Here is a 19,616-nt window from a genome sequence, read left to right on the forward strand (position 1 = left end):
ATCACCTTGATGTTTCTCACTTATACATGGTATGTCACTTTCATTAAAGGTCATATTTCTACTAGTGATCATTTAAAAACCTTTAAGGATTCTGGCCCATAGTCTCTATCCTTTCACAGTTTCAGGATACCCCATAAAAACACATTTTTGGGATCTTGGTTCTAGCTTGCCAACATTCTGATGAGAATAGGCAGCACAACTAAAAGCAATATAATATTTAAAGGGATGGAAAAAGTCCTGGTTATATGTGTTACACGCAGTTGCAGCTTATGCTTTGATAAGTGATAACTCAGGTAGAGTTGGTTGTGATCAAATTGTTTGTTGTGATTCAAACAATAATATTAGGGAATCTTTTAGTAGCTCAGGTGGAGCTTGTTGATCATGACGCTCATGGTGCTTTGAACAGGTTTAGCAACTCAGGTAGAGTAGGTGTTTCTTGTAGTAATTCGAGCATGTTTGTTGACTCAACTAGAGCTGGAAGTGAACTTAATGATTCAAGTAAGGATGGCATGCAAGACAGTTCTTCCGGTAAGTAGGGCTCAGATTTAGTTCACACTTGCTCAGTATGTACTGCAAGGACATAGCGTGCTGGAAAGTGGTATGGTGGAAGAGTTGAAGATTTAACTTGAAGAGCGAAGACTTAATTCATTGTTTTTAAATTTGAGTCAAGGTAATGTTTATTAGGTTGTGACTCAAATTTCATGTGATTTGAAATTGTAGTTCATTGAGGAAGCCTAGATAATTTAGTTTGAAGTTCGGATAGATAAGGATTCAAATTTCATCTTACATTTAGAGAATTTGATTTTGATAAAGACTTGGGATTAAGGACTCTATTTCATCATAACTTCAAGATTTGACTCCTATAAATACTCCACAAGGTGTAGGTTCATGATAACAATTAGATCATTATTGTATACATTAGAAATTTGAGAGAATTAAATCGTATAAAGACAATTTTTGTTTCTTGATATATTAAATTCTCCTGTACTCCCACATAAATCTTTTGTTCTTGTGTGATCCATTATTTTAATATTGCTCGTATTACTCTCATTTTCAATTTTTTGGCCAAATTCTCAACGCTAAGGATTGTAACTAATTTGAGTTTAGTATAACAGTTCTTGAAATATAGAATTTAAATTTTGTTATCAATTTATCTTTCTTCCCAGATTAGGGTGCGACCGAAATTAACCAGCATCCATACCTCACAATTTCTGATCGAAATTTCTAGTGAATATAGACCATTCCAGTTCAAAGTTTCCAAAAAATTAGATAAAATCCGTGATTTTGTGTGTGTTAGAGATGGTAGTCATAACTGAAGAAATCAATGGCGTACATCTGCGAATGTTCAAGTGGAACGAAAAGCTCCCGGAGAAGACGAATAGAAAGGGCTTATTTCTGCTTAGGGTTTATGATGAAATAATTACGGTAACTTCGAATGAGAACGGAGATGGAACTAATTTGTGTACAGAATTCGCAGTGCATCCTGATTTAATTACTTTCGATTTATGTCGCCCCTGTCGGATTCATAAGTCGGATTTTTCCATTTTATCCGGTGAGTTTTTCTTACCAGAACACTGTATAATACTAGCCGAAAGTATAGATACAAATCTACGTACATATTTTCGCATAAAACTTCGAACTTTGTACGGTAATCGTCTGAAGCCTGTTGCTGTGGTTGAAATTCATCGAAAAAAGATGGTCGATCATACCAAAGAACATCTAGTGGACGAAAATTCTGTGATTGATGACCGGGAGGTCCTGGAATATGAAGAGAAATTTGGAAAATTTTGAGGATGAAACATCAAGTGAGGAAATTGAATCTGCCGATGGTGCTGATTCTGATATTTTACGAATATTGAAATTCCTTTTGGGGATATCAGAAATTGAGGTGTTGGAACGAATTGAAAGCGATGAACGGAAAGGTTTGTACGAAGCGAAGCGAGCCATTGTTCATAAAAATTTCAAGTTTGTGATCTAATATCGGATCGATGCTCGATTTGTTTGGGAGAATTTTCTGTAGGTATGAAAATTGGAGAAACGCCTTGTGCACAAATTTCATTAACATTGCATATTTCTAAGAATGCATTTTTTAACAGTAAAAAATATATGGTTAAAAAATAAAAAAAGTTTTGTATTTACATGTAATATTATTTTATTAAAGAATGTGTGGTTGAAATGATGTCAAATCACTATTTAAAAAAAATGTGGCTTAAACATAGCCTAAGATTTCGTGCCCAATTTGTTGATCAGCCCGTGTCGCATTTATATAATGCAATTTCTATTTCTCATTTTCAATATTTGGGTACGAATTTTTAATTAATTTCTTAGTTTTTGGTTGGATGATACCAATGAAATATTAAATGTCGTGCCTGTATAAATATCGACTGGTGATTCTACTGTATTAATACTACGCTTAAGTCATTTATACAAAAATCTTTCCACAAAATCTGGCTAGATTACTCATGTGTAGGACTCATCGTGAATAAAAAATTGTCAAAAAAACCCACCCACCCCCCTATGTGTGTATTCTGGCAAACTTCTATATGAAGCCTGCTATACACACAATAGGTTTGTTAACACTAACTTCACTAAAAGTGACTCTTTACTTGCTCTCTTAAGAATGTTATTTTTAAGCACAACCACAGAGTAAAATTTCATGGTCCAACACGATTCGTATGTACCAAAGAAATTGCTTTTTATTAAACTTGAAAAAAAAAAGAAAAAAGAATTAATAAAATAAAAATTAGTCGACTTGAGCACCCAACTCAATCCATTATATACTTTTAATCGTTCATTTAGCCCATGACTCCTAGATGGCAAAGACGCCCTTAGGGTGATCTCGTAGTTCTTACGAGGTGGAGATGATGGGATCTGTCCATGAATTTTGCTTTGAATTCGAAGCAAAGAGTATATAAGAGTGCACGGAAGAAAGTAAATATCTTAGGAAATGTTGAGACTAAATGTAGGCTTTCCAACCTTTAAAAACGTCATGATTAATATCGCTGCCTTTTGAAAGTTAGTCTTTGGATACTACTTGCCTTTATCAAATAAGCGACCGCTTGTTCCACATTTTTTCAACAAAAATGCATTTTAAACATCACATTATGGATCTTACCTTAGAGTGTTGAAGTCAGATATTGTAGGCTGATTTGATGAAAAAAATGTATTATTTTCCAGAATAATGTGCACCAAACAGGCTGTAAGTTTATACTAGATTTTGATCGAGTTAAATACTTATTATCACGAGATTGAGATAAGTCAAAGTGAGTTGTTTACATCACCACCAGAAAATAAAATAAAATAAAATAAAAATAAAATAAAAGGTGAAATTTTTAGTGTCAAAAACACCATGTAAAACCTCTAATTATCAGCTGGAGGGATATATTATAAATCACTGACTTGTTTCAGTGTTGGCATAGGGCTTCCTGATAAGTAAGACTTGAAAAGTGTCAAAGCTTGCTTTGGTTTGTGCAGGGGAACTTCATGCCCTGCCCCTCTCACCGTCACAAAAGTTAGACCATTGTACTCCTGTGTCCATCCCCCTACCTGTTTCATTCATTACAATTTTTAATCATATTACAAAAATGTGTGCTTCTGTAGTTGATAAAGCAATGAAGTTCATATTATTTTCTGGAGTAGTGGACGAGTGCAAAATAAGATTGATGAAAGAAGCAGAAAAGTAACCTGGCCATCGTCATACCAAGCACGCCAAGGACTAGTCGTTGATAGATTAAGAGCATCTATACTGTACCGAGTGGATGTAACTGGAATTACAGCATCAGTATCCCCACTGTCAAATTTCTCCACAAACATTGTTAACTTTTCTATGATCAATTGAACAGACAAGCAGTGATTCATTGACAAAATTCAATCATAACTTTTTAAATGTAATGTATCAATACGGGGTTGGATAATAAAATGCTAGCAATAAGTGAATGAGAAAGAGGAACACGTGTAAGAATCTCTAGGCATGAGCTATCTAACAGCTAACATCGAACACAAATCCTAAGAGGTCAATTTAGGTAATGGTCTCTTTATACTCTGACGACGCTTGGTACAGACTAATAGACAAAGAAAAGATTAAGATGAGGAACAGATGGAAACCTGAAGATCCAAATACGAAGTCCCAGAGGAATAAGCTCGCGGTAGATGTCCAGCACTGATATAGGAGAATCCTTCCAATTTTCACTCACCTCGTCACTGCAAACATGTGACTGTGTGAATAGTATCTCTGTACAATATATCAATCAAGAAAATACATTAATCGTGTACTGAATATGGTATGCCCAGTAAATCATCCAAAGTTTATTATTATATACACCTGTAATTATCTCTGAGCAACTATTCCAACAGAAGTAACAATGCTATATGTTACATTGATTTTAAGGTAATGTTATTAAGAGACTTATAGAACCAGGGTCGAAGATATCTTGTTTTTGTCTTTAGTTTTCAAAATTCATTTCAAGCTTGCTTAGTTTATTAGAAGATTACAAGTCAAAAGTAATGTTACAGCATCAATAGTTTGTAATGCAGTTAAATGTACTCTCATCAATAAAAAGAACATCAAGAAAAGGAAAATCAAAAGGACAGGTCAGAATTTGTAATTACAGAGCTTAATGATTATTTTCAATCCATTGAAAGTCCTTGCAATCATCAGCATTTACATCATCAGCAGCTTGCCGTGTATTTGAGTAGAAAGATATACCAATATCAGTTTGCTAATCGTAATTAAAGACAAAAAAAAATTACAGCATTAAAACGTTCTGATGTTGAGAATCTTGCCTTAGAAATAATATTGGTCCTATTTAAATGCATTTTAACTAACAAATATTAGGGGTTCTTGGCCACGTCAAGATGCAGCAGATTTCCTCAAATATTACAGATTAGTACTCATCATTCCAAAAAGCTTATTAGACATCATCCAGTATATTGAAAAGTTAAGAATGTTAAGTGGGAAATAAACTTGAACTGAAAAACTTACAATTGTTGCTGTCTGTGCTAACCAGAATTTTTTTTCCTTTTTGAATAAAGTTTAACTTTGTTTACTTGAGATCTTATTCAAACACAATTCTTTGCAAGAAAAAAAATGAGATCATAAAAAAACTATAATTGTAGGATGATCATTCAAAAAGAAAGGGAATACATTATCTTAATAATGTGTCATATAAGAATTAGGCAGTAACAAGAGGAAATAAGAATAGACTCCAAGAATCCTTTTCCCTTTCGATACAAAAATAGAATTTTACCTGCAGGTTACCCATTTGGATGAGGAATTTTTCCTATGAACATGGAGAGCATTTTGAACCTCAGGAATATTGAAGTATATGGTTGAGTGTGCCTCTGTGCAAGGATCGTACGCTCTTTTGATAAGACCAACCTTCTGCCAGAGGAAATTTAATACTATCAGATATCCAATGATAATATTTAAGATAGAATAGTGCTAAAAAGCCTACTCCAAATAAAGATTCCTACTAAATCTATTAAAATTGGCTGTCAAAGATTTAAATACTTACTTTCTTTATTTTCAATAGATGACTAAATCTGTTAAAATTGGCTGTGCATGGTGGAGTGAAGATACTATACATATCAATGTCTCCAATTTCTTCAGCAGCAATATCAAGAACTTTATCACACTGCCCTGAGGCATGTATAAACGACTGGAAGTCACAGAAAACGTTCAACTGCTTGAAGGTCTCATCAGAAATCATACCAACTGACCACATAAATTCGAAGAGTCCCAAGTGATCATGAAAATTATCTGTTAGCGCATTTCCGACCTGCATTACAAAGGTATGCTAACTATTTAATTTCATCCAAATATACATGATCTTCTGATAAAAAATATCAAGCAAAAAAAGTCCACACCATGTAACCCTTCAGACTGATAACTTCTTCTCCATTTTTACGGTTGTGCCTCACAATTGCTTGACTTAATTGGGGTACGTAGTGTCCTGTAGATCACGTACACCACAATTTAAAACAGATAAATCATAACAAGACCAGCAAAGTTAAATATATATATATAGCAACTAGGTTCAATAATAAAACCCAGCAGTTGTAAATTGCATATAGGTAGTTCTTTCATGGTAACTCAAGAATCAAAGAAAATTTAAAATCACTCACCAGCATAACTTTCTCCTATGATGTAGAAATCCCTTCCTTTATACTGTGGAAAACGTTTAAACCACTGCAATAAAAAGTTTAGGTTGTCGGCAGCTGCATTCCAAGATATAGAAATCAAGCTTCTGTTCATATCAAATCAAAATAAATATTAAAAGAGAATCAAGAAGGCTATGGAAAAGACACTAGTACCCGTCCTTCTATCACCATTGTTCAGTTGATCATTGGTGACATTTGAGTATGAAAACCCAACTCCAACTGGAGAGTCAAGAAACAATATATTTGCGGCTGCAAAATGGAAAAATAGTAAGGCAATTCCTATATAAAATTTCATGGAATAGAAGTATCACCTTGAGTTTTAGATATTTTTAGATTGACTCCCAGCAGAATCTTAATAGAAAAGTCTAGCAATTACGTAATCCATCATTTTGAGGAGCAGGGAAAGTTATGAAGATCAGATGCTGAGTATTGCTAAAAAGTAAAAGCAAAAGAAGAATAGAAAACAAGGAGATGAGAATTTAAAAACCTACAAAGTTTTCATATTAACTGGTAAATACATTTATATATATAAATCAAGTTATGGAACTAGTTGGAATTTATAAGCACAAAATCCTGATAGAATGGACCAAACAGTCAACCAGGGATTTATTTCTGCGTTTGCATGTTACACAACATTCAATTTTGTATAAATGGCATCTATAGTTTCACTATACCAAAAAACATGTTGGGAAAAAAATAAATAAATAAATAAAAGTCAGTTGCACTGCCTAAATGTCACCTACTAGGCACATAGAATATATACCTTTATTCCAAGAGTAAGGATTCAAATAAAGGGTCTTTCCATCTTTCTCAACATGGAAAGGTCCAATTTCCTCAGCTAATCCATATGCAATAGATGAACATCCAGGCCCTGAACATAGCTAACAAGTCAAAAACAAGTTTCCTCGTTGGCTACAAATTACATCTCGCCAAGATAAATTACCATGGAAATAACAGAAATGGAGAGAACTCCGCAGTATCAAATTTGATAACTAACTAAAAAGTGAAACGGAGTACAAATTCAATATGGAGTTTATATAAGTTATTGAAGTTTATAATTGAGAACAGGGAAGAAATAGCACTATATTTCTTGAAATAATTTCATAGCTAATGATAAAACGTTTTAGAAATTTCAAATAATAATATTGGCCCAGAAGGATCAACAGGATGCTCTTTTAGCTCAGAAATAATATCACAATTTCATGAGCAAAATCACATGATTCTAGGTACGTATCTCCCAATATCATAACAAATTTAAGTACTCTAAAACAAATTCAACAGAAGACAAAAATAAAAAAAAAATAAAAAAAAATTGCACATTTCTGAAGGCTAATAGCAATGAATTAACATTAACAAGATAAACATTAAAGTTTTAAACAAAATTGATTTAAAAAAGGAAGGGTCAGACTAAATTGACCTCCATTGAGCCAAAGAACAATAGGCTTGGAAGAAGGATCCTCGTCGGCCTCGAAGAACCAATAAGATAGTGCTCTCCCGGATTCCCTATTGACTGTAACATGGCCCGCATAATGTGCAAACGTCACATTAAAATTCTGCCCTGGAAGCTCCCAGACTCTATCTAGTTGCTGCTGGGCATATGGGTCTGAAGAAAAAATTGCACTGCAGCCGATTGAATGGAGCTCGGCTATGGAAATGAAGAGGAAAAGATTCAAAACCCATTTCGAAGTCGGCATCTTTTTAGTCTTCGGATCGGATTTTGGTGAGGAACCCGTTAGTGTCCCTCGTGATATGGGGAATACGCCAATACGGTGATAATATAGAGATGTGTGCTGCGTGTGCTGACAGAAGCAGGGAATGGTTGTTGAATGAAATGACAAGTCACACAACATAAATCTTATGAACAAACTGAAACTAATTTTAGTTAAGATAGTTTCACCCAGGTTGCTTATATTATAATGTAAACCGATTTATTTTTAATCACACGCTGTCTTTGATTTTATTAGAAATCAAGATATTAGTAGATTTTAATAAAGTTAGATGAAACGTATAGTTGAAAAAATTGTGTATATCGTAAAATATATAGTTAAATTAATTGTTAAATTTGATTTAGATTTTTATCATCTCCTTAGCAAAATCAAATCGGATTATTGCTTTACAATTTTATCCACTTTTAACCCAGTATTTTACGGGATCGACCAGTTAATAATCTGGAAAAAAAAAAAAAAAACTTTGTCAAACATTATTTTGGACACTCCTACAAGTCAATTTGCTAAAAGTGAGTATATTTTCCTATTATTATGCTAAATTTCATATCGAATAAGAGATGAAAATATAAATTAATATATAAAAGGTTTGACTACATCTCTTAATGGTCTTGACATTTTTAAATAGAATTTAAAAGTCTCAAGTAGTGCACTCAACTTGCACTTTTCATTCTTATTTCAATTTTAGTATCAGGTTTGTCAATACTTAGTAACTGAAATAATGATGTGACCCCAAAAAATTTAAATTTTTTGATGTTTCTAGCATCCGGGACATTTTAAAAGAGTTTGCACGAAGGCTTAGTTACAAGTAATCTATGGTAATCTACATTCAACTTTGTCACGTTGGACAAGAATTTCAATATTTTAATTGTTTTCTTACATCATGACATTAGTCTCATGTTTATTTCTATTCACTTTTAAACAATGAAATTAAATGGGCAAATAAAGCAGAAATCCTACTTTTTAGACCTCTTTTAAAATATATATTGAAGTTATTTATTTTGCCATACAATATTTTTAAAGTTAATTTTTATATCCAACAAACATGGATGCTGAAAATTACATAAGATCAAATATTACAAAAGAGACTTCAGCTAGAAACATAATAATCTAAGACAACCAGAATGGCTGAGACAGATTCTTGCAAGAAAATATAATCGAGATCCTTCATCAAACCATTTCAGAAACCCAATAATGTTAAAAATATGTATCATAACACATAGAGATTAAATCATATCAGCTGCAATGCTATACTAAGCTAAAGTAAAAGGAACATTTATCTAGCTCGGGATATCTCATTTAAATTCTTAAATAGAGGCAATGCACGGAAGATGAAGCGCAACATCTGCGAATGAGTCTTTCCTTGACATGGAAGGAGCCATTGGCATGAAACCAAAACCAAACCTATAGTTTTCTTGACAGTTTAATATTTCGTTAATGGTCTTTTCACGCATCATCGAGTCATTTGCAAGGTTAGATACAACATATATCCCACAATTAGCACCTTCATCGTAATATCCTTTTTCAACTTTCGCTCTGGAACTTGTGGCAGAACTTGCAGGAGGGAGGAGAGAGAATCGACCTTTTTCAATAGAGATTTCTCATCCAAAATGGTCGTATTTTGAGTGTCATTAAGTAAAACTTGTTCAATGATTTCCACTCCATCCCAGAATTCTTGAGTCTTATCTGAAAGTATACATCTAGAAGTTACTTGCTCTGAACTTCCAGTGTTTTCTAGATCACTCATCGACATAGATGGATGGAGATCTGGCACCTTCAGTTGTTGCCAGCTTCTTTGCTCTAAATAACCATGCCATTCACGAGTTCCATTCCATTCAGTTGCGCTGGTATCCATCATTAGTAACATCAGACAATGTGATTAGTCAAATTTTGGTTGGAAATGAAATCAAAATTACAACTGCAGCTAAACAATTTTTTGCAAGATCAAATATGGAGACAAGCTGATAAGTAAATTGGTACTCGTAATGTGTGCTTAGATTTATGTTATGTTTATAGTAATTACTCAAAAATAAGCTTCACTGGAGATGTTGTATTCACAATAAAGACGAACAATATTGTACCAGAACTGGAAGACAAGGTTTCTTAAACATGTGATTAGCAGGCACAAACTTAGGATTCTGTCCGAAAGTTAAAGAAGGTGATTGTGCGATAGCTGGTAATTCTACATCCTGGAAGCTAGAGGGAGAATATCCTTGAGTGGCAGTCCCTTGATCCAATTCACGTCCTCTGGATTCTTCTGGATTTTCAAAAGTAGAAGCATGTGCTTTAAAATATGGCAAATCTCTAACGATCTCGATTTGTAGGCTCAAAATATAAAGATGCCTGTCACACTGGATCAACTTTTCATAGTTCTTGTTTAATAGGCCTAGAGGGCATTGTAGAAAATGCTTCCTATTCAAACGACATCAAAGGTTTGGTACCTCGAGAGCTAGGATTAAAGTTTATGGGATCTCATAATTATTCAGTCAAGTAATTACAAGGACAATAGTCCAAACTCAACGGTTTAAACAAGAAATTTCAATTGAATGAAAAGCATATCTATGAAAAGAGAATGCTATCGCTTACCTATTTATGCTAGCTTTCCCACCAGTGAAGTCAGAAGTTGGCTTCCAAATAGTACGTTTTATGGGTTGTGGGTTGGTCCTTTGAAGAAGATGGGTGGCCTAGCCAACTGTATCGATGCAAGATCAAAACTAAAATAAGAAGCCACCTATAAATGGTACTAGGAATACATTTTATCCATAGAATGAAAAAGGATAAAACTGTCAGCTTTACTCAGAACAAAGAAGGAGAAGCTATTTTTTCTTCCATATAATATGTGACCTTATGTATGAAGATATATTAAGCCACACCTTAGACCACCTAATCTATCAATTACACCCATACTTTGACTTGACAAGGCACTACACTTTCGTGAAAAAAATAACCTTCAAAAATGTACAAAAATACATAATGGAAATGACAACAAAAGTGACATTATATCAACACTCCTCCATGGCACTTTTGTTGGAAACACCAAGACATATCCTTAATGTTTCAAACATATCCTTGGACAAAGATTTTGTGAAAACATCCGCATATTGATCTTCAAATTTACAATGGACCAGCTTCACTTCACCATTTGCTTGTGCCTCTCGAATAGCATGATACTTGATCTTTATATGCTTTGTCCTACCATGATATACGGGATTCTTGATCATAGCCACAGCTGATTGATTATCACAGTTAATGACAGTAGCTTCCTCTTGCTTGTGACTCAAATTTGCCAACACTTTTCTTAGCCAAATTGCCCGATTTGTTGCTTCGGATGCAGCTATATATTCTGCCTCTGCTGTAGATTGTGCAATCGTCTTTTGCTTCACTGAGTTCCAGCAGATGGGACTTGATCCAAGGTAGAATATATAGCCTGAAATGCTCTTCATTTCATCACTTGATCCAGCCTAGTCACTATCAGAGTAACCTATTAAAACATAACTTTTTGATCTCCTAAACCAGATTCCAAGATCAATACACCCTTTGATATACCTTAGGACTCGTTTAGCTGCTTGAAAATGAAGAGCACTGGGCTCTTGTCTGAATCTGGGCAGCAGATTTGCAACAAACGTAAGATCAGGCCGTGTAATGGTTAAATACAAAAGACATCCCACAAGACTTCTATACATCTTTTCATCACTCTTCTTGTTGTCATCCTCCTTCATCAGCTTCAGATTTTGAACAATAGGTATATTAACGGGCTTACATTTCTCCATGCTAAACTTCTTCAGTACATTCTCAGCATATCTCTGCTGGTTCACAAAAATCCCGTTTTGAGTTTGATAAATTTCCATGCTAAGAAAATAATTTGCAATCCCCAAATTTGTCATCTCAAAGACTGTCATCATTTCATCCTTCAACTTGTCAACAGCCTCTTGATTGCTCCCAATTACCAGCAAGTCATCAACATACAAGGAAATGATGGTAGTTTCATCCTCCCTTTGCTTGAAATAAAGTGCCTGTTCATTCACACTTTTAGTGAATCCAAGACTCATCAAATGATCATCAATCCTACTATACCAGGCTCTTGGAGCTTGCTTCAAGCCATACAAAGCCTTCTTGAGTAGATAGACCTTGTTTTCTTCTCCAGCAATAGCAAAACCATCCGGTTGTTCAACATGTATCTCCTCATTCAGCCAACCATTTAGAAAGGCAGACTTGACATCTAAATGATGAACTCTCCAGCCTCTTATAGCAGCAATTGCAAGTAATAATCTAATGGTTTCATACCTTGCAACAGGGGCAAATGTTTCAGAATAATCAACCCCATATTGTTGTTCATAGCCCTTCACAACAAGTCTGGCTTTGGCTTTATTAAATGATCCATCTGCATTCAACTTAGTCTTGAACACCCATTTTATACCAAGGACATGCTTATCTCTTGGTCTATCAGTTAGCTCCTAAGTTCTATTCTTATTCATCATTCTCAGTTCTTCTTCCATAGCAGCCATCCACACTTGAGAATTTATAGCCTCAGCAAGATTTGATGGTTCCAGTAATGCTGTGTTGCAGTTGGCGTATATATCAACTAATGGCCTTGTCCTTAGCACTGGATTTTCTAAATAAGATCCACTATCAGCCTCTAAATGATCAAGTTCAATCCCTACATCATCATTGCCCATTTCATCTACTTCATTTGTGACCATTCTTGGAATCTGAGATTGATTTTCTTTGCTGGTCTCCGAGTCAAGTTCCCAATTTCAAGATGATCCTTCATCAACCTTGATATCCCTGTTGGACATCATCTTCTTTGATTGAGGATTATACACTTTATAGCCTTTTGCATTTTCACAGTATCCAATCAAGATAACAATATCAGCTTTCTTACTCAACTTGTCCCGCTTCACATCTAGTGTATGCACATAACAAAGGCTTCCAAATACCTTAATATGGGACAGATCTGGTTTAACACCATTCCAAGCTTCATAAGGTGGCATTTTATCCAATGATTTTGTTGGCAATCTGTTTAGTAAGTACACAGCTGTATTGACAGCTTCTGCCCAAAACTCCTTAGGGATGTTCTTCTCCAACAATAGACATCTAGCCATCTCCATAATTGTCCTATTTTTCCTTTCACAAACCCCGTTTTGCTGAGGAGAATAAGGCACAGTTAGCTAGTGTTTAATTCCCATTTCATCACAAATCTGTCAAATTGATTGCAGCAATATTCAGTTCCATTATCAGATCTGATAGCTTTAATTTTTCTGTCACATTCGTTTTCCACAAGTGTCTTAAACTTCTAAAATATATCAGCAACTTGTGACTTCATTTTCAAGAAGTAAACCCAACACATTCTGGTTTTATCATCAATAAAAAGGACAAAGTATCTACTTCCGTTCAATGTTTGTACCCTAATTGGACCACACACATCTGAATGTATAAGATCAAGTTTATTTTCTGCTCTCCTAGCTGAGTTTTTGTCAAACGGCAGCCTTGATAATTTTCCCAATTGACAAGTATCACACACACATTCATCCTTACTGATCTTAGGCATATTTTTTACTAGCTCCAAATCATGCATTTGTTCAAGTGACTTGTAGTTAGCATGCCCAAACCGTTTATGCCACAAAGGTGATTCATTCACAGTCCCAATGAGTGCCTGATTTTTCACATTTCTCAGTTCCAAAGGAAAGCTTCTATGTCTCATATCCACTTTCATCACTTCTTGATTTAATGAATCAAGCATAGTACACATATTGTCTTTAAATATAAGCATATGACCTTTCTTAATTAACTGGCCGACACTCATCAGATTCTGATCAATTTTAGGGACAAAAAGAACATCTGAAATATACTTAGTACCTGATGGAGTTTGCACAGAAATTTTGCCTACCCCCTTCACTTCCACATGTTCTCCATTTCCACCTTCCACACTGGACTTGTATGCATTATCTAGCTCAACAAAAATGCTTGAATTTGAGGTCATATGATGAGTACAACCACTGTCCAACAACAAGATTCATTAGCATTTCCAATTTTTGAACTGATTGCTGAAAATAGATGCTCCTCCAGTTGCTGTGTTTGATCCTCTGCCAACTGTGCTTGCTGTTGGTTCGGTTTTTCCTTCGAGTTTTTGCACACTTTTTGAATGTGACCAAATTGTTTACACCCCCTACATTGAACTCCATGTCTATACCAACACCACTTGGGTGAATGACTAGATTTTTTGCAATGGGGTCAAGGTGGATAATCTACCTTTTTATTAGTAGCACTTCTACTGTCATCAGGTCTCCTTTTTCCAGGCTGGTTTTGCTTCACACCATAACTGGTTTGTGCCTTAAATTTTCCTTTAACAAATAAGGCTCTTTCTACCTGTTCCTCTTGTCTCATCAGACGTCTTTGTTCAGTGGCTTGCAATGCATTAACAAGTTCAGCCACAGATATTGAAGACAGATCCCTTGAGTCCTCCAATTATGAGATTTTAGCTTCGAACTTCTCAGGCAAGCTGATAAGAACCTTTTCCACAATTCTCTTGTCACTTAACTCATCTCCTAAGAGTCTTATTTGATTCACAACCTTCATTAATCTATCAGAATAATCTTTGACAGATTCAGTCTCCTTCATCTTCAGACTCTCAAACTCTCTTCTCAGGTTGAGCACTTTCATTTGTCTTGTTCTTGCATTTTCCCTAAACTCTTCTTGCAACTGATCCCAGGCCTCCTTTGCTGTCTCGCATGTGATGATCCTGGTGAAGATTGCATCAGATACGGCGGATTGAATGCAAGACAAAGCTTTAAACTTTTTTGCTACCTCCTCACCATGCTGTTTCAACTGAGCAATGGTTGGATTAGCTCTCAATGGTGGAGGTTCTGTTCCTGTTTCAGTTATCTCCCACAAGCCATAAGCCTTCAAGTATGCCTTCATTTTAGCAGCCCAAAAATTGTAATTATCTCCTGTAAATGTAGCAGGCAATGGTGCTGAGAAACCACTTGAGGCCATCACTCTTGAATCTTCAAATTTACTTGTGTGAGATATCACTAATTAGTTGAACCTTCAACCAGTTTTTTTTTTCGCTCCCTTCAAAGACCCTAAAGTGCTCTGATACCACTGTTAGCTTTACTCAGAACAAAGAAGGAGAAGCTATTTTTTCTTCCATATAATATGTGACCTTATGTATGAAGATATATTAAGCCATACCTTAGACCACCTAATCTATCAATTACACCCATACTTTGACTTGACAAGGTACTATACTTTGGTGACAAAAATAACCTTCAATAATGTACAAAAATACATAATGGAAATGACAACAAAAGTGACAATATATCAACAAAAACAATTACCACTATAGTTAATGTGCCAGGGCTATTATCACTGTCAGTTGCATTCAGAGCTATAACATCAGGCTACAGTATTTCAATTTTACTCTTGAGACCATCTTCAAGAACCTCCCACACAAATTTTTGCTTTGCAAATTAACACTTCACCAACAGACCGTTTTGATGACTTGACACGTACTGTCAAAGATATTATAATAGTAACATACAACAGGCATAACACACATCTAAATGTAACAGTTGTTTATTCACTATATATATATTTTCAATTAGTTAGGACTAGTACATGTTCATGGAAGACTATAATGCTTATAAGCAATGTGCCCCCAAAGGATGTGTGATTAAGAGATGTTAAAGTTATGAATCATCTTTCGGAATGTGTGCATAAAATTAAAGTTTAATCAATTTATAAGTAATTATAAGCTTTGAAAAACATGCACTTAATCAAGTTGATTTGTTCCCTAAAATTTATTTTATACAAATCACCCCTTACTAGTTAACGAAATGCATTCTTGAAATATGATCCTCCCACTATGATATGATGTCAAAAGTTGATACCTGCCAACTGCCCATCCTCAATAGTGAAGCAGGAAAATTTGAAGCCTTCAACTTGTCATTTGTGCCAAAAGTGCTGGTTCCTGTTGCATGTTTTTGGGTTCTTGAGTTAAGATTTTTACTAGATTTTCCAGTCAGAGAAGCACTATTTTCCTTGGAGAGCCTCTTCGCGATCGATTCTAATAAATATTGAGCCCAAAGGACTAGGCTCACCAGTGGATTGTAATGCAACGATGGCATTGAAGATTCATGGTCCTCAGAGCTCCACTTTCATAGAGAAACCAAAAAAGAAAAAAAGTAGTAAATGGATCATATTTTATTAAATCAAAAAGTCAAGTTTAAGCTAAAAAATATTCTTAAAAGTGTCAATAGAAATAGGAATACTAAGCAGTTAATTCTTGCCTATCCTTTCAACTGAACCGCTAACATGAACCTCACAACTTATTTAATACTAGACACACATCAAAGGTGTAACACTTGTGAATTTAAAATAAATTAAAGCATACATGTGCACTCCTACACCTCATCTCCACCGCTTACCTATAATGGGGAAAACTAAAAATTTACATACTCAGTTAGTGGTTGCCGATAAAATCATCAAGGGTGGTTTTCATTGGCGATTCTCGGTGCATCTCAGTCATCACTTACTCTCCTTCTTGCTAGCCATCAGAGACCGAAGCACCATAGGTGATGATCATATAATACAAGAAATAATGGTAAACAAAATAGATTTTATATACTACTGAAAAGTCAAGTTTTAATGGTAAACAAAATATATTTTATTATTGAAAAGTCAAGTTTAAGATTTAACAAAAAATAAATAAAAAAATTCTTCAAATTTTGAATATAAATGGAGATCTAAGCCAACTAATTCAAGAATATCGTTGATCATTCTTTATAATATTTCTTTAATGCATTACTTGTTGCCATGATAGATTCTCACAACTCAAGCGCTAAGATGAATTGCACAACTTCTTTAATACTAAACACACTAAGTGTAATGCTTGTAAATCTGAAATAAATTTAAGTATACATGTGTACGACAAATTTCGTGTATTAAAATACAAAAATCCATACAAATTGTATTTTTTGAGAATACAAGTGGATATTGATTTTCTTATAATTGCAAAATTGTAAAAATCCTCTGATGGCTTGAATTCTTAACTTCGAGAATTTGTTGAAAATTTGATTTGATGAGAACTTTGACTTTGTCGGCGCTTGGACTTGGCGTTGGAGTTGGAGTTGGACTTAAATTTGAGTTGATTTGATTTGAAGAAGATTTTGATATTCTCGGTAATTGCTTGATTTATGCTTAAGAGGATTTCTTCTCATCCTCCAACTGTGAAATTTCTTTAACACTTCGTGAATTTTCCTTTGCACTTTTACTTTTACAATTTTATGGACCTTTTGTCCTACTTATAGAGAAAGTTCGTGATCAAGTTGGTAACCATCCAATTAACTTTAATTAAAAAAGAATAATTGAATAATTTTGGATTTGGAAAAAGAAAAAAGAAAAAGAAAAAGGATGGGCCTTTAAATTTTTCTATGGGCCTTAGTAAACTTTAATTTAACAAATTTAATTGGGCTAATTATTTATATCAACTCAATCCATTGTTGTATTTAAAATTTTAGGGTACTTACACAAATACCCTATATTTTGGAACTATTTTGAAAAATCATGATAAAGTTTGATTAAATGGTACGTACAAAATACATTAAAATCTAAAAATCACGCCACCACAAGAACCAGTCTCCAAACTGGAAAAATCAAGGGAAAATTAGAAGGAGAAAGGAAATTTTCTACAAATTCGTTCATTATTCAAAGTTTTGGAAAAAGATCAAGCTACTTCAACAATAAAATCTCTGTAAAAATATTAAGACAATTTACAATTTTTTTTAATTTTAATTTTTTATGTATTTGAATCATTGTTTAATTAGTTCCACAATTTTGTTATCCTATGATGCATGATCAAAATAGAAGCATTAATAACCAAGAGTTCTTCTCTGTAAATGAAAAAGGAATAAAAATATTGATTGCTAATGCTACATTGGAAGTTTTCCGCTGAAGATTTACTATGCTTAAGTATTAGGTATAAGCACCGTGCATTAATGGATGTTGTATGCCTGATATTATGTGTGAATGAGATTTGGTGTGTTTTGCTATTTATTTAACAAAAAAGACAGCAAAAAAATATATTAATTTGGTCACTTTGTGAGCTTATGTGAATGTGTTTAGCCATTATCCCATATCAATTCAAGCCTTGCTTTTAGGTATTACATATAAAAAGTTAGCTTTGAATCACTTAAAATGATACATGCAGGTGTTTAATAAAAGAAGAAGGTTAAATTTTCTCAGAAAAAGTCACAGTATCTCTTTTGAGCAGTTAACTATATGCATACGAGTGCATTTTTGAAAATTGAACATACTAATTTAAGCCATGTTATTTGGTAATATTTACAAAAAAGAAAACTTCGAATCAATTATATTGATGCGTACATGTTTTATCAAGAAGAATCTCAAAAAAAAAGTCATACTATATCATTGAATCAATTAATCAGATGCATACGAGTGCATTTTTGAAAATTTGAAATTACTAATTAAAGCCCAATTTTCTGGTAATGTATATGAAAAAGAAAACTCCGAATCGATTACATTAATACATGCATGGTGTTTGATTAAGAAGAATGTGAAAGAAATGACACATCACTTTTCTCAGAAAAAGTCATAGTGTCTCTTTTGAACAATTAACTTGATACATAAGTGTGCATTTTTTGAAAATTTGAACATGCCAATTAAAGCCCTATTTTCTAGTAATACATATGAAAAAGAAAAGTACGAATCAATTACATTGATGCATGAATGGTATTTGATCAAGAAGGATGTGAAAAAGTAATAGAATGTCACTTTTCTTAAAAACGTTTCACTTTATCATTGAAGAAATTAACTAAATGCATATGAGTGTATTTTTGAAAATTTGAACATACCAACTAAAACCCTATTTTCTGGTATTATATATGAAAAAGAAAATTTTGAATCAATTATATTGATGCATGCATGGTGTTTAATTAAGAAGAACGTGAAAAATTCCACACCTTTCTGTGGAAAAGTGACTTTTCTAAAAAAAAAAAATCACAGTATCTCATTGAAACAATTAACTTGATGCATATTAGTCTGTCACTTTTTTTTAAAAAAAACTCACACAATTTCTTGGCAATCTTTTTGTAGGTATGGATAAAATTAATGTCTTCATTTGTTATGGAGGCATATGGACACAAGATAATGAATATATAAGTGACAAAATGATTGGAATTGTTGTCCTAATGGATTGCACGTACAACAACCTTGAGTGCATGATATATTTTTTTGTGATGAAACTTAGTGGATCAACACAAATAATAAAAATACAATATAAAGTGGAGAAAAACATACTTTGATGGAGATTTTAGATGATATTTTTCTAACATTTTATTTGGAGATGAAAAGGAAGGATAAAGATCTTGCAAGCTTTCCATTGTACTTCGATGTGACAACAGTCTCAAAAAGCTGCGAAATTGAATTTGTTAATAATATACAATGTTTGGAGGCTGTTGATTTAAAAAAAATGATATGATACAATTGCAATTTTTATGAAGCTGTAACTGATAATTCAGTGACATCCATTAAAGAATTACCTAGTATGGTAGAAATTATGGTTGATATATACAATAGTATATCGAAAGTTGAAGAAACGATGAATGAAGGAGGAAGTGATATCATTTCAATAGTCACTATGGATGAAATTTCAAAAGATAAAGTGTTCGGAACAAAACATTAGTTAGGAGAAGTATTTCGATATATACGATACAC

At 33.7% G+C, this 19,616-nt stretch overlaps 1 protein-coding gene across 2 annotated transcripts; it reads right to left on the reverse strand.

The window, feature by feature from the left end:
• Positions 1 to 3,215: 3,215 nt before the first annotated feature.
• LOC111403799 (serine carboxypeptidase II-2-like) lies at positions 3,216 to 8,013 on the reverse strand. 2 transcript variants are annotated; one of them, XM_023032420.1, is made up of 11 exons: positions 7,577 to 8,013; positions 6,923 to 7,030; positions 6,313 to 6,408; positions 6,124 to 6,216; positions 5,866 to 5,951; positions 5,711 to 5,777; positions 5,514 to 5,602; positions 5,247 to 5,380; positions 4,105 to 4,200; positions 3,685 to 3,790; positions 3,216 to 3,546 (listed from the first exon to the last, which is right to left on the reverse strand). In XM_023032420.1, the coding sequence occupies exons 1-11, from the start codon at positions 8,007 to 8,009 to the stop codon at positions 3,385 to 3,387; spliced, it is 1,470 nt and encodes a 489-aa protein (XP_022888188.1). In that variant the 5' UTR covers positions 8,010 to 8,013; the 3' UTR covers positions 3,216 to 3,384. The 2 variants fall into 2 exon arrangements, with proteins under 2 accessions (XP_022888188.1, XP_022888187.1); XM_023032419.1 differs by having other exon boundaries at positions 5,514 to 5,777.
• Positions 8,014 to 19,616: the final 11,603 nt, after the last annotated feature.

The sequence above is a fragment of the Olea europaea genome, chromosome 11 (genome assembly GCF_002742605.1).
Source record: "Olea europaea var. sylvestris chromosome 11, O_europaea_v1, whole genome shotgun sequence".
In the NCBI taxonomy this organism is placed as follows: domain Eukaryota; kingdom Viridiplantae; phylum Streptophyta; class Magnoliopsida; order Lamiales; family Oleaceae; genus Olea; species Olea europaea.